The sequence below is a fragment of the Bombina bombina genome, chromosome 1, assembly GCF_027579735.1.
Source record: "Bombina bombina isolate aBomBom1 chromosome 1, aBomBom1.pri, whole genome shotgun sequence".
Taxonomy (NCBI): Eukaryota; Metazoa; Chordata; class Amphibia; order Anura; family Bombinatoridae; genus Bombina; species Bombina bombina.
The window spans coordinates 489,913,875-489,937,044 of record NC_069499.1 but is presented as its reverse complement, the minus strand read 5'-3'; the positions used below and the strand labels follow the sequence as shown (position 1 = coordinate 489,937,044).

General features: G+C 41.7%; 1 protein-coding gene across 1 annotated transcript in view; it reads right to left on the bottom strand.

The window, feature by feature from the left end:
• The window catches only part of PFKL (phosphofructokinase, liver type), a 189,572-nt gene that overhangs the window by 93,343 nt on the left and 73,059 nt on the right, over nt 1–23,170 (bottom strand). The window contains exons 11-14 of the mRNA XM_053698552.1: nt 17,772–17,836; nt 17,168–17,231; nt 4,240–4,386; nt 3,804–3,874 (exon numbers count right to left, since the gene is read on the bottom strand). Of these exons, the coding sequence (XP_053554527.1) occupies nt 3,804–3,874; nt 4,240–4,386; nt 17,168–17,231; nt 17,772–17,836 (347 nt within the window). The remainder of the gene's footprint in view (nt 1–3,803; nt 3,875–4,239; nt 4,387–17,167; nt 17,232–17,771; nt 17,837–23,170) is intronic.

Here is a 23,170-nt window from a genome sequence, read left to right as displayed (position 1 = left end):
TGAGGGGTTCTGTTGAAACCATATCACAGTCAGGTAGACCAACTAAAATTTCAGCCACAACTGCCAGGAAAATTGTTTGGGATGCAAAGAAAAACCCACAAATAACTTCAGGTGAAATACAGGACTCTCTGAAAACATGTGGTATGGCTTTTTCAAGATGCTCAATTTAGGAGGCACTTGAAGAAAGATGGGTTGCCTGGTCGAAAGCCATTACTACGCAAATCCCACAAAGTATCCCGCTTACAATATGCCAAACAGCACAGAAACAAGCCTCAAACGTTCTGGCACAAAGTCATTTGGAGTGATGAGACCAAAATTGAGCTTTTTGGCCACAATCATAAAACGTTATATTTGGAGAGGAGTCAACAAGGCCTATGATGAAAGGTACACCATTCCTACTGTGAAAAACAGAACAGGATCGCTGATGTTTTGGGGATATGTGAGCTACAAAAGGCACAGGAAATTTGGTCAGAATTGATGGCAAGATGAATGCAGTAGGTTATCAAAAAAAACTGGAGGAAAATTTGAATTCATCAGCCCGGAAGCTGAGCATGGGACGTACTTGGACATTCCAACATGACAATGATCCTAAACAGAAGGTCAAGTCGACCTGTCATTGGTTATAGCAGAATAAAGTGAAGGTTCTGGAGTGGCCATCTCAGTCTCCTGACCTCTATATCATTGAGCCACTCTGGGGATATCTCAAACATGCAGTTCATGCAAGATAGCCCAAGAATTTACAGGAATTTGAGCCTTTTTGCCAGGAAGAATGGGCAGCTTTACCATTTGAGAAGATAAAGAGCCTCATCCACAAATGACTTCAAGCTATCATTGATGTTAAAGGGGGCAATACACGGCATTAAAAACTGGGGTATGTAAACTTTTGATCAGGGTCATTTGGATACTTTCTGTTGTCATAATGATTTAAACAGAGTAAACACAGTTGATTTATAATTACCTAATAAAATAATCACACAACACAGAATATATAATTAAACTAAGTTAAATGAACAAAAACATTTGCTAAACAGCATTATAAACCTAATAACATAATCACACAGCTCAGGTCTGGTTAAAACTGATTAATTTCAGCTTGCTTGGTTTTGCTGCAACACAAGCGGACAGCTCCACCTACTGGCTATTTTAATGAATGCACTGCTTCTCAATGCTTTTCATTAGCAGTCACATGACTGTGAAAAAAGGTTGTTATTCTGAAACGGTGTAAATTGAACCGTTGTAAAACGAGTGCCACCTGTATATACATATATATACACATATATATATACACATATACATATATATATATATATATATATATATATACATATATATATACATATATATATACATATATATATATACACATATATATATATATATATATATATACATATATATATACATATATATATATACATATATATATATACATATATATATATACATATATATATATATACATATATATATATACATATATATATATATACATATATATATACATATATATATATACATATATATATATACATATATATATATACATATATATATATACATATATATATATACATATATATATATACATATATATATATACATATATATATATACATATATATATATACATATATATATATACATATATATATATACATATATATATACATATATATATATATACATACATATATATATACATATATATATATACATATATATATATATATACATATACATATATACATATATATATATATCACAATAAAATACTGGTATACGGTAAAAAAGCGCTGTTCTTGTTCTTATTACAGGGACGGGGTTTGGATACACACTGGGCTTCCAGGAGACTCTGCTGGCCACCACCGACAACCAAGGCCCCCGCACATAACACCCCTCAACGTCAGATTGTTGGACACCTTTGTGGGTACAGAGTGTCGACGTAAATGCACAAATATTTAATAAAACTACAACGCCCATGATTCATTTTGCCAATGAAGGAGTCAGTGTTATTACTGCGCATGCTCCTGCATGTGCTTTAAAAATTGTCCAATAATTTGATGGGTCTAATGCTATTAGTGGAGCACATGCGTGCGGTCAGACAGCTGACGGAACGTTAGCTGATCTGACATGTTTGCTAACCTTACAGGAGAGAGACAGAGCCACCACAACAATGCTTAAAGGGACAGTATACACTCATTTTCATATAACTGCATGTAATAGACACTACTATAAAGAATAAGATGCACAGATACTGATATAAAATTCCAGTATAAAACTGTTTAAAAACCTACTTAGAAGCTGTCAGTTTGGCTCTGTTGAAAAGGTATCTGGAAAGCCCACTGCAAGTGGGAAATAAGACACTCCCCCCTCCCCTTCTTTTGCATATGAAAAGACCCTTTACACAAACAGGAGCAAGCTGGAGAAGGTAGGTGACAGTATTCACATAAAACTTTGGGGCTTGGTTAGGAGTCTGAAAATCAGAGCAATGTTATTTAAAAATAAGCAAAACTATACATTTATTTAAAAAAAAAAAACATTATGGGCTATATAAATAGATCATCTACAAAACATTTATGCAAAGAAAAAATGAGTGTATAATGTCCCTTTAATAGTGCGAGTAGTGGGCACTATGTGAGGGAAGGAGGCTGTGTGGGTTAAGAGGAGGCAGTCTGTGAGGGTTATGAGGGGGCTGCGTGTGTGTGTGTGTGAGGGGGGGGTAAGGAGACTTATCCGTCAAGAAGGGAAGAAGGCTAAGAGATTAAGGGGTTCTGTGTGTGTGTGTGTGTGATGGAGATGGGGGGGGATGAGAGGGGCTGTGCGTGAGGATAAGATTTGAGCTGTGTGAAGGAGGAGGCGGCTGAGAGTGTAAGGAGAGACTGTTTGTGAGGGAGGGGGTGTATGAGGAAGAGGGGCTGAAAGGGTCAGGGGGTGCAGTTAAAAATGTAATTTCTTTAAATGGCACCAAATATTAAGGGTGCGGCCTATACGGATGGAGACTACACATTATATATATAAAAAATTTTAAAGTAAGTTGTGGTTAGTATAGAAACTATTGTTGTAAAAGACACTTCTTACAGGGAATAATCATGCGACATGAGAGGGAATAGCTAAACTAAAATGTGACTTGCCGACTGAGTTGTAATCTATATTAAAATTGTAATCCAATATTAAAAAGGGACAGTCTACTTAAAAATGTTTGTTAAAAAGATAAATAATCACTTTATTACCCATTCCCCAGTTTTGCATAACCAACACTTTTATAGTAATACACTTTTTAACTTTTTGATTACCTATTATTTAAGCCTCTACAGACGCCCCCTTATCTCAGTGCTTTGACATTCTAGCCAATCAGTGCTGAAACCTAGGTAACTCCACAGGAGTAAGCACAATGTTATCTATATGGCACACAAGCCTACCTAGGTTTAGCTTTGAACAAAGAATATTTGAGTATAAAAGTAAATTGGGAAGTTGTTTAAAATTGCATGCACTATCTTAATCATGATTGATATGTCCCTTTAAGCTAAAATTAGTTAATATTTATTTTATTCATTAAAATAATTTCATGTGAAATAATTCAATTCATTTGTGCTTTTTACAGCTTAAAGGGACACAAAACCCATTTTTTTATTTCATGATTCAGATAGAGCATGCAATTTTAAGCAACTTTCTAAGTTACTCCTATTACCAATTTTTCTTTGTTCCCTTTAAGTAACATTTATACTTAACTCTGAGCTAAAAACAAAAAGGTTTTAGACATTGATAAAACAGAACATGATTGAACCCTTTATTCCATGCTGTACCGTTTTGTTCCTAACATGGAGCCACCACGTCCGAGCCAGCCTGCAACATCATGCCATTCTACTTCTTTTATCTACAAAAACAAAGTAATTTTGTGAATGTAATAATAATTTATTGGCAACTTTGTTTATTCTGTATTGTATATGCTCACACCAGTAAGGTGGTCTAATTAGGTTAATCAACTACTTTCTGTACTGCATATGTCAGACTAACCCCTTTTAATTTTGGCAAAGGTAACTTTATCATCGTTCAGCACTTGATATATTTAGTACTAGCACTCTAGGTAATAACAGCTATTTAGCAGCTGCCAATAATCAGTTAAGCATGCAATAAAAAATATAAACAGCTCAACATTTATCATATGAATTTTATTCCAGATAATTCAATCATACCAATTTTAAACAAATACACTAACAAAATTAAAATACAAAATATTACCTGTCCATTTGCCAAGCCTTCAAATCCATCATTCACAACATACACTGTGTGGCCCTCAGAGATGCCAATTCTTACAGCAGATCTCACGGCCGCATTCATTCCAGCAGCTGGTGCGCCGACATTTAATATGCCCAAACTGAAATTGCTCTGTAGTTAAAGGAATTAAAAATCTTTTCAATGTAAAGTGCATAATTAGAATATAAACCCAGTTTATGGCACATTATTTAACAGTTCCACAAAACAGTGTTAACCACAATCATAATCCATATTAAGGGTAAGAGATAAAAATAAAACCATGTGAAATAGACAGATCATTTCACAATTTTAAGCTTCCCTCCTGCATCAAGAAACTTATATTTCTCCAACATTGGTGTGTCCGGTCCACGGCGTCATCCTTACTTGTGGGATATCTCTTCCCCAACAGGAAATGGCAAAGAGTCCCAGCAAAGCTGGCCATATAGTCCCTCCTAGGCTCCGCCCACCCCAGTCATTCTCTTTGCCGTTCCACAGGCAACATCTCCACGGAGATGGTTAAGAGTTTTTTGGTGTTTAAATGTAGTTTTTATTCTTCTATCAAGTGTTTGTTATTTTAAAATAGTGCTGGTATGTACTATTTACTCTGAAACAGAAAAGGATGAAGATTTCTGTTTGTGAGAGAAAATGATTTTAGCAGACAGTAACTAAAATCGATTGCTGTTTCCACATAGGACTGTTGAGATGAAGTAACTTCAGTTGGGGGAAGCAGTTAGCAGACTTTTCTGCTTAAGGTATGACTAGCCATATTTCTAACAAGACGATGTAATGCTGGAAGGCTGTCATTTCCCCTCATGGGGACCGGTAAGCCATTTTCTTAGTCAAACAAACAGAATAAAGGGCTTAATATGGGCTAAAAAACTGGTAGACATTTTTATGGGCTAAATCGATTGCTTTATTTGGGCATTTTATTCATATTTATGCTGACAATTTGCATTTATAAACTTGGGGAACGTTTATTAAACGGCAGGCACTATGTTAGACACCTTTTCCAGTCAGGGGGCCTTCCTAGTTGTAGACTGAGCCTCATTTTCGCGCCATTACTGCGCAGTTGTTTTTTGAGAGCAGGGCATGCAGATGCATGTGTGAGGATCTGAAATTTGCTGGAAAAGCTTCTAGAAGGCGTCAATTGGTATCGTATTCCCCTCTGGGCTTGGTTGGGTCTCAGCAAAGGCTATAGCTGGGACTGTATAGGGGTTAAAATTGTAAACGGCTCCGGTTCCGTTATTTTAAAGGTTAAAGCTCTGAAATTTGGTGTGCAATACTATTAATGCTTTAAGACACTGTGGTGAAATTTTGGTAATTTTTGAACAATTCCTTCATACTTTTTCACATATTCAGTAATAAAGTGTTTTCTGTTTAAAATTTAAAGAGACAGTAACGGTTTTGTTTTAAAACGTTTTTTGTGCTTTGTTGACAAGTTTAAGCCTGTTTAACATGTCTGTACCTTCAGATAAGCTATGTTCTATATGAATGAAAGCCAATGTGTCTCCCCATTTAAATTTATGTGATAATTGTGCCATAGCGTCCAAACAAAGTAAGGACAGTACTGCCACAGATAATGAAATTGCCCAAGATGATTCCTCAGATGAGGGGAGTAAACATGATACTACATCATCTCCTACTGTGTCTACACCAGTTTTGCCCACGCAGGAGGCCCCTAGTACATCTAGTGCGCCAATGTTTATTACCATGCAACAATTGACGGCTGTAATGGATAACTCCATAGCAAATATTTTATCCAAAATGCCTACTTATCAGAGAAAGCGCGATTGCTCTGTTTTAAACACTGAAGAGCAGGAGGGCGCTGATGATAATTGTTCTGTCATACCCTCACACCAATCTGAAGGGGCCATGAGGGAGGTTTTGTCAGATGGAGAAATTTCAGATTCAGGAAAAATTTCTCAACAAGCTGAACCTGATGTTGTGACATTTAAATTTAAATTAGAACATCTCAGCGCACTGCTTAAGGAGGTGTTATCTACTCTGGATGATTGTGACAACTTGGTCATTCCAGAGAAATTATGCAAGATGGACAAGTTCCTAGAGGTTCCGGTGCACCCCGACGCTTTTCCTATACCCAAGCGGGTGGCGGACATAGTAAATAAGGAGTGGGAAAAGCCCGGCATACCTTTTGTTCCCCCCCCCCTATATTTAAGAAATTATTTCCTATGGTCGACCCCAGAAAGGACTTATGGCAGACAGTCCCTAAGGTCGAGGGGGCAGTTTCTACTCTAAACAAACGCACTACTATTCCTATCGAAGATAGTTGTGCTTTCAAAGATAATATGGATAAAAAATTGGAAGGTTTGCTTAAAAAGATTTTTGTACAGCAAGGTTACCTTCTACAACCCATTTCGTGCATTGTTCCTGTCACTACAGCAGCGTGGTTCTGGTTCGAGGAACTAGAAAAGTCGCTCAGTAGAGAGACTCCATATGAGGAGGTTATGGACAGAGTTCACGCACTTAAATTGGCTAACTCTTTTATTTTAGATGCCGCTTTGCAATTAGCTAGATTAGCGGCGAAAAATTCAGGGTTTGCTATCGTGGCGCGCAGAGCGCTTTGGCTAAAGTCTTGGTCAGCGGATGTGTCATCCAAGACAAAATTGCTTAACATCCCTTTCAAAGGTAAAACTCTATTTGGACCAGAATTGAAAGAGATTATTTCAGACATCACTGGGGGAAAGGGCCACGCCCTTCCACAAGATAGGCCTTTCAAGGCCAAAAATAAGTCTAATTTTCGTTCCTTTCGCAATTTCAGGAACGGACCGGCCTCTAATTCTGCATCCTCTAAGCAAGAGGGTAATGCCTCACAACCCAAACCAGCCTGGAAACCGATGCAAGGCTGGAACAAGGGTAAGCAGGCCAAGAAGCCTGCCGCTAACAAAACAGCATGAAGGAGTAGCCCCCGATCCGGGACCGGATCTAGTGGGGGGCAGACTCTCTCTCTTTGCTCAGGCTTGGGCAAGAGATGTTCAGGATCCCTGGGCGCTAGAAATAGTTTCTCAAGGTTATCTCCTGGAATTCAAGGAACTACCCCCAAGGGGAAGGTTCCACATGTCTCACTTATCCTCAAACCAAATAAAGAGACAGGCATTCTTACATTGTGTAGAAGACCTGTTAAAGATGGGAGTGATACACCCAGTTCCAATAAAGGAACAAGGAATGGGATTTTATTCCAATCTGTTCGTAGTTCCCAAAAAAGAGGGAACTTTCAGACCAATTTTGGATTTGAAGATCCTAAACAAATTTCTCAGGGTACCATCGTTCAAGATGGAAACCATTCGAACGATTCTACCCACTATCCAGGAAAGTCAATTTATGACTACCGTGGATCTAAAGGATGCGTACCTACATATTCCTATCCACAAAGATCATCAGTTCCTAAGGTTCGCTTTTCTGGACAAGCATTACCAGTTTGTGGCCCTCCCATTCGGGTTAGCCACTGCTCCAAGGATTTTCACAAAGGTGCTAGGGTCCCTTCTAGCGGTTCTAAGACCGAGGGGCATTGCAGTAGTACCTTACTTGGACGACATTCTAATACAAGCGTCGTCCCTGTCAAAAGCAAAGGCTCATACAGACATCGTTCTGGCCTTTCTCAGATCACACGGATGGAAGGTGAACATAGAAAAAAGTTCTCTGTCTCCGTCGACAAGAGTTCCCTTCTTGGGAACAATAATAGATTCCTTAGAAATGAGGATTTTTCTGACAGAGGTCAGAAAATCAAAACTTCTAAGCTCTTGTCAAGTTCTTCATTCTGTTCCTCGTCCTTCCATAGCGCAGTGCATGGAAGTAGTAGGGTTGATGGTTGCAGCAATGGACATAGTTCTTTTTGCACGAATTCATCTAGGACCATTACAACTGTGCATGCTCTAACAGTGGAATGGGGACTATACAGACTTGTCTCCAATGATTCAAGTAGATCAGAAGACCAGAGATTCACTCCGTTGGTGGCTGACCCTGGACCATCTGTCCCAGGGAATGAGCTTCTGCAGACCAGAGTGGGTCATTGTCACGACCGACGCCAGTCTAGTGGGCTGGGGCGCGGTCTGGGAATCCCTGAAAGCTCAGGGTCTATGGTCTCGGGAAGAGTCTCTTCTTCCGATAAACATTCTGGAACTGAGAGCGATATTCAATGCTCTCAGGGCTTGGCCTCAACTAGCAAAGGCCAGATTCATAAGGTTCCAATCAGACAACATGACGACCGTTGCGTATATCAATCATCAGGGGGGAACAAGGAGTTCCCTGGCAATGAAAGAAGTGACCAAAATAATTCAATGGGCGGAGGATCACTCCTGCCACCTGTCTGCGATCCACATCCCAGGTGTGGAAAACTGGGAGGCGGATTTTCTGAGTCGTCAGACATTCCATCCGGGGGAGTGGGAACTCCACCCGGAGATCTTTGCCCAAATAACCCAATTATGGGGCATTCCAGACATGGATCTGATGGTGTCTCGTCAGAACTTCAAGGTTCCTTGCTACGGGTCCAGATCCAGGGATTCCAAGGCGACTCTAGTAGATGCACTAGTAGCACCTTGGACCTTCAACCTAGCTTATGTATTTCCACCGTTTCCTCTCATTCCCAGGCTGGTAGCCAGGATCAATCAGGAGAGGGCCTCGGTGATCTTGATAGCTCCTGCGTGGCCACGCAGGACTTGGTATGCAGACCTGGTGAATATGTCATCGGTTCCACCATGGAAGCTACCTTTGAGACAGGACCTTCTTGTTCAGGGTCCATTCGAACATCCAAATCTGGTCTCCCTCCAGCTGACGGCTTGGAGATTGAACACTTGATTCTATCGAAGCGTGGGTTTTCAGATTCTGTGATAGATACTCTGGTTCAGGCCAGAAAACCGGTAACTAGAAAGATTTACCATAAAATATGGAAAAGATATATCTGTTGGTGTGAATCCAAAGGATTCCCATGGAATAAGATAAAAATTCCTAAGATTCTCTCCTTTCTACAAGAAGGTTTGGAGAAAGGATTATCTGCAAGTTCTCTAAAGGGACAGATCTCTGCTTTATCTGTCTTACTACACAAAAGACTGGCAGCTGTGCCAGATGTTCAAGCATTTGTTCAGGATCTGGTTAGGATCAAGCCTGTTTACAGACCTTTGACTCCTCCCTGAAGTCTAAATCTAGTTCTTGCAGTTCTTCAAGGGGTTCCGTTTGAACCTTTACATTCCATAGATATTAAGTTACTATCTTGGAAAGTTTTGTTTTTGGTTGCAATTTCTTCTGCTAGAAGAGTTTCAGAGTTATCTGCTCTGCAGTGTTCTCCGCCCTATCTGGTGTTCCATGCAGATAAGGTGGTTTTGCGTACTAAGCCTGGTTTTCTTCCTAAGGTTGTTTCTAACAAAAATATTAACCAGGAGATAGTTGTACCTTCTTTATGTCCGAATCCAGTTTCAAAGAAGGAACGTTTGTTACACAATTTGGACGTAGTCCGTGCTCTAAAATTCTATTTAGAGGCTACAAAAGATTTCAGACAAACATCTTCCTTGTTTGTTGTTTATTCTGGTAAAAGGAGAGGTCAAAAAGCAACTTCTACCTCTTTCCTTTTGGCTTAAAAGCATCATCCGATTGGCTTATGAGACTGCCGGACGGCAGCCTCCTGAAAGAATCACAGCTCACTCCACTAGGGCTGTGGCTTCCACATGGGCCTTCAAGAACGAGGCTTCTGTTGACCAGATATGTAAGGCAGCGACTTGGTCTTCACTGCACACTTTTGCCAAATTTTACAAATTTGATACTTTTGCTTCTTCGGAGGCTATTTTTGGGAGAAAGGTTTTGCAAGCTGTGGTGCCTTCCGTTTAGGTAACCTGATTTGCTCCCTCCCTTCATCCGTGTCCTAAAGCTTTGGTATTGGTTCCCACAAGTAAGGATGACGCCGTGGACCGGACACACCAATGTTGGAGAAAACAGAATTTATGCTTACCTGATAAATTACTTTCTCCAACGGTGTGTCCGGTCCACGGCCCGCCCTGGTTTTTTAATCAGGTCTGATGAATTATTTTCTCTAACTACAGTCACCACGGTACCATATGGTTTCTCCTATATATATTTCCACCTGTCCGTCGGTCGAATGACTGGGGTGGGCGGAGCCTAGGAGGGACTATATGGCCAGCTTTGCTGGGACTCTTTGCCATTTCCTGTTGGGGAAGAGATATTTCCCACAAGTAAGGATGACGCCGTGGACCGGACACACCGTTGGAGAAAGTAATTTATCAGGTAAGCATAAATTCTGTTATTGTAAGTTCCCATGGAAATAGGGCCCTCAAATCTTCTTGTATTTGTCTGTAAAATTTTGTCTTTTATTACATTGTTTTTCCGTTGAACTTTTATCCTTGTACCCATGGGCAGCGCTGTGGAATCTGTTGGCGCTTTATAAATAAAGAATAATAATGTATTTGATTGGTTCTCTCTAAAACAGCAATTTAACTTTTCCTTCCACAGGTACTCCTGAGTTAAAAGTAGTGGACAAAAACCAAACAAAAGGACCTAAACAAATTCATGCCTAACTAAGAAACGTTAGCTTAAAAGGGACATTAAACCCTAAAAATGTCTTTCATTATTCAGATAGAGAATACAATTTTTTAAAAATTTCCAATTTACTTCTATTATCAAAAATGTTTAATTCTCATGTTATTCTTTGTTAAAGAGATACCTAGGTAGGTAGCGTGCACATGCCTGAAGCACTACAGGACAGGAAATAGTGCTGCCATCTAGTGCTCCTGCTAATGTATAACATTGTTGCAAAACTGCTGCTTTATAGTGCTGCAGATACGTGCACATGCTTGAGCTTACAATTCTGCTTTTTAAATAAGGATAACAAGAAAACAAAGAAAATTTGATTATAGAAGTAAATTAGAAAGTTGTATAAAATTTTATTTTCTATCTAAATCATGAAAGAAAAAAAACAGAATTTATGTTTACCTGATAAATTACTTTCTCCAACGGTGTGTCCGGTCCACGGCGTCATCCTTACTTGTGGGATATTCTCTTCCCCAACAGGAAATGGCAAAGAGCCCAGCAAAGCTGGTCACATGATCCCTCCTAGGCTCCGCCTACCCCAGTCATTCGACCGACGTTAAGGAGGAATATTTGCATAGGAGAAACCATATGGTACCGTGGTGACTGTAGTTAAAGAAAATAAATTATCAGACCTGATTAAAAAACCAGGGCGGGCCGTGGACCGGACACACCGTTGGAGAAAGTAATTTATCAGGTAAACATAAATTCTGTTTTCTCCAACATAGGTGTGTCCGGTCCACGGCGTCATCCTTACTTGTGGGAACCAATACCAAAGCTTTAGGACACGGATGAAGGGAGGGAGCAAATCAGGTCACCTAAATGGAAGGCACCACGGCTTGCAAAACCTTTCTCCCAAAAATAGCCTCAGAAGAAGCAAAAGTATCAAACTTGTAAAATTTGGTAAAAGTGTGCAGTGAAGACCAAGTCGCTGCCCTACATATCTGATCAACAGAAGCCTCGTTCTTGAAGGCCCATGTGGAAGCCACAGCCCTAGTGGAATGAGCTGTGATTCTTTCGGGAGGCTGCCGTCCGGCAGTCTCGTAAGCCAATCTGATGATGCTTTTAATCCAAAAAGAGAGAGAGGTAGAAGTTGCTTTTTGACCTCTCCTTTTACCTGAATAAACAACAAACAAGGAAGATGTTTGTCTAAAATCCTTTGTAGCCTCTAAATAGAATTTTAGAGCGCGAACAACATCCAAATTGTGCAACAAACGTTCCTTCTTTGAAACTGGTTTCGGACACAGAGAAGGTACGATAATCTCCTGGTTAATGTTTTTGTTAGAAACAACTTTTGGAAGAAAACCAGGTTTAGTACGTAAAACCACCTTATCTGCATGGAACACCAGATAAGGAGGAGAACACTGCAGAGCAGATAATTCTGAAACTCTTCTAGCAGAAGAAATTGCAACTAAAAACAAAACTTTCCAAGATAATAACTTAATATCAACGGAATGTAAGGGTTCAAACGGAACCCCCTGAAGAACTGAAAGAACTAAATTGAGACTCCAAGGAGGAGTCAAAGGTTTGTAAACAGGCTTGATTCTAACCAGAGCCTGAACAAAGGCTTGAACATCTGGCACAGCTGCCAGCTTTTTGTGAAGTAACACCGACAAGGCAGAAATCTGTCCCTTCAGGGAACTTGCAGATAATCCTTTTTCCAATCCTTCTTGAAGGAAGGATAGAATCCTAGGAATCTTAACCTTGTCCCAAGGGAATCCTTTAGATTCACACCAACAGATATATTTTTTCCAAATTTTGTGGTAAATCTTTCTAGTTACAGGCTTTCTGGCCTGAACAAGAGTATCGATAACAGAATCTGAGAATCCTCGCTTCGATAAGATCAAGCGTTCAATCTCCAAGCAGTCAGCTGGAGTGAAACCAGATTCGGATGTTCGAACGGACCCTGAACAAGAAGGTCTCGTCTCAAAGGTAGCTTCCAAGGTGGAGCCGATGACATATTCACCAGATCTGCATACCAAGTCCTGCGTGGCCACGCAGGAGCTATCAAGATCACCGACGCCCTCTCCTGATTGATCCTGGCTACCAGCCTGGGGATGAGAGGAAATGGCGGGAACACATAAGCTAGTTTGAAGGTCCAAGGTGCTACTAGTGCATCCACTAGAGCCGCCTTGGGATCCCTGGATCTGGCCCCGTAGCAAGGAACTTTGAAGTTCTGACGAGAGGCCATCAGATCCATGTCTGGAATGCCCCACAGGTGAGTGACTTGGGCAAAGATTTCCGGATGGAGTTCCCACTCCCCCGGATGCAATGTCCGACGACTCAGAAAATCCGCTTCCCAATTTTCCACTCCTGGGATGTGGATAGCAGACAGGTGGCAGGAGTGAGACTCCGCCCATAGAATGATTTTGGTCACTTCTTCCATCGCTAGGGAACTCCTTGTTCCCCCCTGATGGTTGATGTACGCAACAGTTGTCATGTTGTCTGATTGAAACCGTATGAACTTGGTCCTCGCTAGCTGAGGCCAAGCCTTGAGAGCATTGAATATCGCTCTCAGTTCCAGAATATTTATCGGTAGAAGAGATTCTTCCCGAGACCAAAGACCCTGAACTTTCAGGGATCCCCAGACCGCGCCCCAGCCCATCAGACTGGCGTCGGTCGTGACAATGACCCACTCTGGTCTGCGGAATGTCATCCCTTGTGACAGGTTGTCCAGGGACAGCCACCAACGGAGTGAGTCTCTGGTCCTCTGATTTACTTGTATCTTCGGAGACAAGTCTGTATAGTCCCCATTCCACTGACTGAGCATGCACAGTTGTAATGGTCTTAGATGAATGCGCGCAAAAGGAACTATGTCCATTGCCGCTACCATCAACCCGATCACTTCCATGCACTGAGCTATGGAAGGAAGAGGAACGGAATGAAGTATCCGACAAGAGTCTAGAAGTTTTGTTTTTCTGACCTCTGTCAGAAAAATCCTCATTTCTAAGGAGTCTATAATTGTTCCCAAGAAGGGAACCCTTGTTGACGGGGATAGAGAACTCTTTTCCACGTTCACTTTCCATCCGTGAGATCTGAGAAAGGCCAGGACGATGTCCGTGTGAGCCTTTGCTTGAGGAAGGGACGACGCTTGAATCAGAATGTCGTCCAAGTAAGGTACTACCGCAACGCCCCTTGGTCGTAGCACAGCTAGAAGGGACCCTAGTACCTTTGTGAAAATCCTTGGAGCAGTGGCTAATCCGAAAGGAAGCGCCACGAACTGGTAATGTTTGTCCAGGAATGCGAACCTTAGGAACCGATGATGTTCCTTGTGGATAGGAATATGTAGATACGCATCCTTTAAATCCACCGTGGTCATGAATTGACCTTCCTGGATGGAAGGAAGAATAGTTCGAATGGTTTCCATCTTGAACGATGGAACCTTGAGAAACTTGTTTAAGATCTTGAGATCTAAGATTGGTCTGAACGTTCCCTCTTTTTTGGGAACTATGAACAGATTGGAGTAGAACCCCATCCCTTGTTCTCTTAATGGAACAGGATGAATCACTCCCATTTTTAACAGGTCTTCTACACAATGTAAGAACGCCTGTCTTTTTATGTGGTCTGAAGACAACTGAGACCTGTGGAACCTCCCCCTTGGGGGAAGTCCCTTGAATTCCAGAAGATAACCTTGGGAGACTATTTCTAGCGCCCAAGGATCCAGAACATCTCTTGCCCAAGCCTGAGCGAAGAGAGAGAGTCTGCCCCCCACCAGATCCGGTCCCGGATCGGGGGCCAACATTTCATGCTGTCTTGGTAGCAGTGGCAGGTTTCTTGGCCTGCTTTCCCTTGTTCCAGCCTTGCATTGGTCTCCAAGCTGGCTTGGCTTGAGAAGTATTACCCTCTTGCTTAGAGGACGTAGCACTTTGGGCTGGTCCGTTTTTACGAAAGGGACGAAAATTAGGTCTATTTTTTGCCTTGAAAGGCCGATCCTGAGGAAGGGCGTGGCCCTTACCCCCAGTGATATCAGAGATAATCTCTTTCAAGTCAGGGCCAAACAGCGTTTTCCCCTTGAAAGGAATGTTTAGTAGCTTGTTCTTGGAGGACGCATCAGCCGACCAAGATTTCAACCAAAGCGCTCTGCGCGCCACAATAGCAAACCCAGAATTCTTAGCCGCTAACCTAGCCAATTGCAAAGTGGCGTCTAGGGTGAAAGAATTAGCCAATTTGAGAGCATTGATTCTGTCCATAATCTCCTCATAAGGAGGAGAATCACTATCGAGCGTCTTTATCAGCTCATCGAACCAGAAACATGCGGCTGTAGCGACAGGGACAATGCATGAAATTGGTTGTAGAAGGTAACCCTGCTGAACAAACATCTTTTTAAGCAAACCTTCTAATTTTTTATCCATAGGATCTTTGAAAGCACAACTATCCTCTATGGGTATAGTGGTGCGTTTGTTTAAAGTGGAAACCGCTCCCTCGACCTTGGGGACTGTCTGCCATAAGTCCTTTCTGGGGTCGACCATAGGAAACAATTTTTTAAATATGGGGGGAGGGACGAAAGGAATACCGGGCCTTTCCCATTCTTTATTAACAATGTCCGCCACCCGCTTGGGTATAGGAAAAGCTTCTGGGAGCCCCGGCACCTCTAGGAACTTGTCCATTTTACATAGTTTCTCTGGGATGACCAACTTTTCACAATCATCCAGAGTGGATAATACCTCCTTAAGCAGAATGCGGAGATGTTCCAACTTAAATTTAAAAGCAATCACATCAGGTTCAGCCTGTTGAGAAATGTTCCCTGAATCAGTAATTTCTCCCTCAGACAAAACCTCCCTGGCCCCATCAGACTGGGTTAGGGGCCCTTCAGAGATATTAATATCAGCGTCGTCATGCTCTTCAGTATCTAAAACAGAGCAGCCACGCTTACGCTGACAAGGGTTCATTTTGGCTAAAATGTTTTTGACAGAATTATCCATTACAGCCGTTAATTGTTGCATAGTAAGGAGTATTGGCGCGCTAGATGTACTAGGGGCCTCCTGAGTGGGCAAGACTCGTGTAGACGAAGGAGGGAATGATGCAGTACCATGCTTACTCCCCTCACTTGAGGAATCATCTTGGGCATCATTGTCATTATCACATAAATCACATTTATTTAAATGAATAGGAATTCTGGCTTCCCCACATTCAGAACACAGTCTATCTGGTAGTTCAGACATGTTAAACAGGCATAAACTTGATAACAAAGTACAAAAACGTTTTAAAATAAAACCGTTACTGTCACTTTAAATTTTAAACTGAACACACTTTATTACTGCAATTGCGAAAAAACATGAAGGAATTGTTCAAAATTCACCAAATTTTCACCACAGTGTCTTAAAGCCTTAAAAGTATTGCACACCAAATTTGGAAGCTTTAACCCTTAAAATAACGGAACCGGAGCCGTTTTAAACTTTAACCCCTTTACAGTCCCTGGTATCTGCTTTGCTGAGACCCAACCAAGCCCAAAGGGGAATACGATACCAAATGACGCCTTCAGAAAGTCTTTTCTAAGTATCAGAGCTCCTCTCACATGCGACTGCATGCCATGCCTCTCAAAAACAAGTGCGCCACACCGGCGCGAAAATGAGGCTCTGCTTAAGCTTTGGGAAAGCCCCTAAGGAATAAGGTGTCTAATACAGTGCCTGCCGATATTATTATATCAAAATACCCAGATAAAATGATTCCTCAAGGCTAAATATATGTTAATAATGAATCGATTTAGCCCAGAAACAGTCTACAGTCTTAATAAGCCCTTGTGAAGCCCTTATTTATGATCGTAATAAACATGGCTTACCGGATCCCATAGGGAAAATGACAGCTTCCAGCATTACATCGTCTTGTTAGAATGTGTCATACCTCAAGCAGCAAGAGACTGCACACTGTTCCCCCAACTGAAGTTAATTGCTCTCAACAGTCCTGTGTGGAACAGCCATGGATTTTAGTTACGGTTGCTAAAATCATTTTCCTCATACAAACAGAAATCTTCATCTCTTTTCTGTTTCTGAGTAAATAGTACATACCAGCACTATTTCAAAATAACAAACTCTTGATTGAATAATAAAAACTACAGTTAAACACTAAAAAACTCTAAGCCATCTCCGTGGAGATGTTGCCTGTACAACGGCAAAGAGAATGACTGGGGTAGGCGGAGCCTAGGAGGGATCATGTGACCAGCTTTGCTGGGCTCTTTGCCATTTCCTGTTGGGGAAGAGAATATCCCACAAGTAAGGATGACGCCGTGGACCGGACACACCTATGTTGGAGAAATTGGGTTTTACGTCCCTTTAAATATTTCTAGGTAAATCTATATTACATATGACAGTTGGGTATTGACCACAAATATACAGCAATGTTTCACACTAGTGGTGACATTTTATACCTTAAATCCTGGTGGCTTCTTGTGAGAAAGGAGCTTATAAATTTTCCAATTATTTTCAAAACTCCTAACAAAAAATAAAATACAAATATTATCATCTAAAAAAAATATTGTATTGGCACATTTACAATAACCCTTGTTAAATGGTAACATTTACCCTCATTTCTCCCAGCCCTGTAACCCTCTTGTGAATAAAGGTGGACGATAAGCCTCTGTAGTGACAGGCCTTGCAGCTCACGTGAGACTTGTCACTGCAGAGGCAGAATCAAGCAGCGCGAGTGTGCATCACACAGCTTCTAAATGGCTTAACTGTACTCTTTGAAAACACACACTCTGGATGCAGACCTGGTACTACTGCACGTAAAACAAGGTAGGGTAAAACGGGGTTAATTTTTACCAAAAAATACATTAACAATTTACATTTTTTGCAGGATGTTAAAAGAATTAATGGTAATGCATATTTGTGTAATTTTAAACTCTTAAAACCATGACTTTTTAAAAAGGTTCTTGCATAGTTTATTTTACATGCACTTATAAAGTAGAGTTGGATTTAACCTGATCAAAAAAGACAACGTTCTGGGTACCTGTAATAGGTTCACTAGCTTACCTTCCTCTTAACTGAATGGACTCCTCAAATCTTTTCTCATCCATTGCCTTTTGCACATCTTTTGTCTAAGAAGAAAAAAAGGCCAGTTTTATCATTTTCTTTTATAAAAGGAGCAGGATAAATATGATACATTTTTATCACCTAGATACAAGGTGTTATTCCACCTATCCTACAAAACCGCATTCAAACACCTGCATACCCTATTTCTGTGATTTTAGAACTACGCAAATCACAAAGCAGAAAATGAACCTTTGTTTTGTATATGTGTAACATAGAACTCAAAATAAATATCTTCTAAGCAGTGCAATGTGGCCTAGTTATATTAAAGCATTGCTATTTTAACTATTCAATGCTTCATTTTACTACGGAGATGCTATGCTTTATATATTGTTCATTTAATAAGATAAACATGCTTTGAAAACAATACCAGTGCCGCTTTATCATCTAGATAGTTTAAAGTAAAAAAAAAAAAAGAAAAAAAGAAGTTCAAACAGCAAATTTTATAAAATTAATTAAAATTATGGTGGAGATAAAAGTCTGAGATTAAAAACCACCATGTCTGAAAAGTAAATCAATAAAAATTGTTGCAAAGGAAATTAGCACATCTAGGCAAGTGTCCCCGCTTGCTTACACCCAGTAAAACTCCATATACACTTTTACCAATGCACAAGAGGATTTAAGAAAGGCTTGAAGCCGAAACGCGTTACTCTGAGATTTGAGCCATCCAGTGATCCGTAGTTTGTCCGCAATTTGTTTGGTAGCGGCGAGGAAGAAAAAAGAAAACCGGAATATTTCTGGTTTGAAAAAAAAACCAAGTCCACTGAAGATCCGTATTACGGAAAGACGACGATAAGGAAAGGACGACGATAAGGAAAGGACGACGATAAGGAAAGGAGGACAATAAGGAAAAGAGGACGATAAGGAAAGGAGGACGATAACAGAATTTATGCTTACCTGATAAATTACTTTCTCCAACGGTGTGTCCGGTCCACGGCGTCATCCATAACTTGTGGGAATATTCTCCTCCCCAACAGGAAATGGCAAAGAGCACAGCAAAAGCTGTCCATATAGTCCCTCCCAGGCTCCGCCCCCCCAGTCATTCGACCGACGGACAGGAGAAAAAAAGGAGAAACTATAGGGTGCCGTGGTGACTGTAGTTAAAGAAAGAAATTTATCAAACCTGATTAAAAAACCAGGGCGGGCCGTGGACCGGACACACCGTTGGAGAAAGTAATTTATCAGGTAAGCATAAATTCTGTTTTCTCCAACATTGGTGTGTCCGGTCCACGGCGTCATCCATAACTTGTGGGAACCAATACCAAAGCTTTAGGACACGGATGAAGGGAGGGAGCCAATCAGGTTACCTAAACAGAAGGCACCACGGCTTGCAAAACCTTTCTCCCAAAAATAGCCTCCGAAGAAGCAAAAGTATCAAATTTGTAGAATTTGGCAAAAGTGTGCAGAGAAGACCAAGTCGCTGCCTTACATATCTGATCAACAGAAGCCTCGTTCTTGAAGGCCCATGTGGAAGCCACAGCCCTAGTAGAGTGAGCTGTGATTCGTTCAGGAGGCTGCCGTCCGGCAGTCTCGTAAGCCAATCGGATGATGCTTTTCAGCCAAAAGGAAAGAGAGGTAGCAGTAGCTTTTTGACCTCTCCTCTTGCCAAAATAAACGACAAACAGAGAAGACGTTTGTCTGAAATCCTTTGTTGCTTCTAAATAGAACTTTAAAGCACGGACTACATCTAAATTGTGTAACAAACGTTCCTTCTTTGAAACTGGATTCGGGCACAAAGAAGGCACAACTATTTCCTGGTTAATATTCTTGTTGGAAACAACTTTTGGAAGGAAACCAGGTTTAGTACGCATAACAACCTTATCTGAATGAAACACCAGATAGGGCGGATTACACTGCAGAGCAGAAAATTCAGAAACTCTTCTAGCAGAAGAAATAGCAACCAAAAACAGAACTTTCCAAGATAACAACTTGATATCTATGGAGTGTAAGGGTTCAAACGGAACCCCTTGAAGAACTGAAAGAACTAAATTTAGACTCCAGGGAGGAGTCAAAGGTCTGTAAACAGGCTTGATCCTGACCAAAGCCTGAACAAAAGCTTGAACATCTGGCACAGCTGCCAGTCGTTTGTGTAACAAGACAGATAAAGCAGAAATCTGTCCTTTTAGAGAACTCGCTGACAATCCCTTATCCAAACCTTCTTGGAGAAAGGAAAGGATCCTAGGAATTTTAATCTTACTCCATGAGAATCCCTTGGATTCACACCAACAGATATATCTTTTCCATATTTTATGGTAAATCTTTCTAGTCACAGGTTTTCTGGCTTGGACCAGAGTATCTATCACAGAATCCGAAAACCCACGCTTAGATAAAATCAAGCGTTCAATTTCCAAGCAGTCAGCTGGAGAGAAACTAGATTTGGATGTTCAAATGGACCTTGTACTAGAAGATCATGTCTCAAAGGTAGCTTCCATGGTGGAGCCGATGACATATTCACCAGGTCTGCATACCAAGTCCTGCGTGGCCACGCAGGAGCTATCAAAATCACAGAGGCCTTCTCCTGTTTGATCCTGGCTACCAGCCTGGGAATGAGAGGGATCGGTGGAAATGCATAAGCTAGGTTGAAGGCCCAAGGCGCCACTAATGCATCCACTAGAGTCGCCTTGGCATCCCTGGATCTGGACCCGTAGCAAGGAACCTTGAAGTTCTGACGAGACGCCATCAGATCCATGTCTGGAATGCCCCATAATTGGGTCAACTGGGCAAACACCTCCGGGTGGAGTTCCCACTCCCCCGGATGGAAAGTCTGACGACTCAGATAATCCGCCTCCCAGTTGTCTACTCCTGGGATGTGGATCGCAGATAGGTGGCAGGAGTGATCCTCCGCCCATTTGATGATTTTGGTCACCTCTCTCATCGCCAGAGAACTCCTTGTTCCCCCCTGATGGTTGATGTAAGCAACAGTCGTCATGTTGTCTGATTGGAATCTTATGAATCTGGCCTTTGCTAGTTGAGGCCAAGCCCGGAGAGCATTGAATATCGCTCTCAGTTCCAGAATGTTTATCGGGAGAAGAGACTCTTCCCGGGACCATAGACCCTGAGCTTTCAGGGAATCCCAGACCGCGCCCCAGCCTAATAGACTGGCGTCGGTCGTGACGATGACCCACTCTGGTCTGCGGAAGCTCATTCCCTGGGACAGGTGATCCTGGGTCAGCCACCAACGGAGTGAATCTCTGGTCTTCTGATCTACTTGAATCATTGGAGACAAGTCTGTATAGTCCCCATTCCACTGTTTGAGCATGCACAGTTGTAATGGTCTTAGATGAATTCACGCAAAAGGAACCATGTCCATTGCTGCAACCATCAACCCTACTACTTCCATGCACTGCGCTATGGAAGGACGAGGAACAGAATGAAGAACTTGACAAGCGTTTAGAAGCTTTGACTTTCTGACCTCTGTCAGGAAAATCTTCATTTCTAAAGAATCTATTATTGTCCCCAAGAAAGGGACTCTTGTCGACGGAGACAGGGAACTTTTTTCTATGTTAACCTTCCACCCGTGAGATCTGAGAAAGGCTAGAACAATGTGTGTGTGAGCCTTTGCTTTTGAAAGAGACGACGCTTGAATTAGGATGTCGTCCAAGTAAGGTGCCACTGCAATGCCCCTTGGTCTTAGAACCGCTAGAAGGGACCCGAGCACCTTTGTGAAAATCCTTGGAGCAGTGGCTAGTCCGAATGGGAGAGCCACAAACTGGTAATGTTTGTCCAGAAAGGCGAACCTTAGGAACTGATGATGATCTTTGTGGATAGGAATATGTAGATATGCATCCTTTAGATCCACGGTAGTCAATAATTGACCCTCCTGGATTGTAGGTAAAATCGTTCGAATAGTTTCCATTTTGAACGATGGCACTCTGAGAAATTTGTTTAGAATTTTTAAATCCAGAATTGGTCTGAAAGTTCCCTCTTTTTTGGGAACTACAAACAGATTTGAGTAAAACCCCAGACCTTGTTCCGCAGTTGGAACTGGGTGTATCACTCCCATTTTTAACAGGTTTTCTACACAATGTAAGAATGCCCGTCTCTTTATTTGGTTTGAAGATAAGCGAGATATGTGGAACCTTCCCCTTGGGGGTAGTTCCTTGAATTCTAGAAGATAACCCTGAGAGACTATTTTTAGTGCCCAGGGATCCTGAACATCTCTTGCCCAAGCCTGAGCAAAGAGAGAGAGAGTCTGCCCCCTACTAGATCCGGTCCCGGATCGGGGGCTACCCCTTCATGCTGTTTTGGTAGCAGCAGCAGGTTTCTTGGCCTGCTTACCCTTGTTCAAGCCTTGCATCGGTTTCCAAGCTGGTTTAGTCTGGGAAGCATTACCCTCTTGTCTAGAGGCTGCAGAGTTGGAGACCGGTCCGTTCCTGAAATTGCGAAAGGAACGAAAATTGGACTTATTCTTAGCCTTGAAAGGCCTATCTTGTGGTAGGGCATGGCCCTTACCCCCAGTGATGTCTGAAATAATCTCTTTCAATTCTGGCCCAAAGAGGGTCTTACCTTTGAAAGGGATATTAAGCAATTTTGTCTTGGAAGATACATCCGCAGACCAAGACTTTAGCCAGAGCGCTCTGCGCGCCACAATTGCAAACCCTGAATTTTTCGCCGCTAATCTCGCTAACTGCAAAGCGGCATCTAAAATAAAGGAATTAGCTAACTTAAGTGCGTGAATTCTGTCCATAACCTCTTCATACGGAGTCTCTCTACTGAGCGATTTTTCTAGTTCTTCGAACCAGAACCACGCTGCTGTAGTGACAGGAATAATACACGAAATAGGTTGAAGGAGGTAACCTTGCTGTACAAAAATCTTTTTAAGCAAACCCTTCAATTTTTTATCCATAGGATCCTTTGAAAGCACAATTGTCCTCAATAGGAATGGTCGTGCGTTTGGCTAGTGTAGAAACCGCCCCCTCGACCTTAGGAACTGTCTGCCATAAGTCCTTTCTGGGGTCGACCATAGGAAATAATTTCTTAAATATAGGAGGAGGGACAAAAGGTAGGCCTGGCTTCTCCCACTCCTTATTCACTATGTCCGCCACCCGCTTGGGTATTGGAAAAGCGTCGGGGTGCACCGGGACCTCTAGGAACTTGTCCATCTTGCACAATTTTTCTGGGATGACGAGATTGTCACAGTCATCCAGAGTAGATAGCACCTCCTTAAGCAGTGCGCGGAGATGCTCTAATTTAAATTTAAATGTCACAACATCAGGTTCTGCCTGCTGAGAAATTCTTCCTGAATCAGAAATTTCCCCATCTGACAAAACCTCCCTCATTGCCACTTCAGATTGGTGTGAGGGTATGACAGAAAAATTATCATCAGCGCCCTCCTGTTCTAC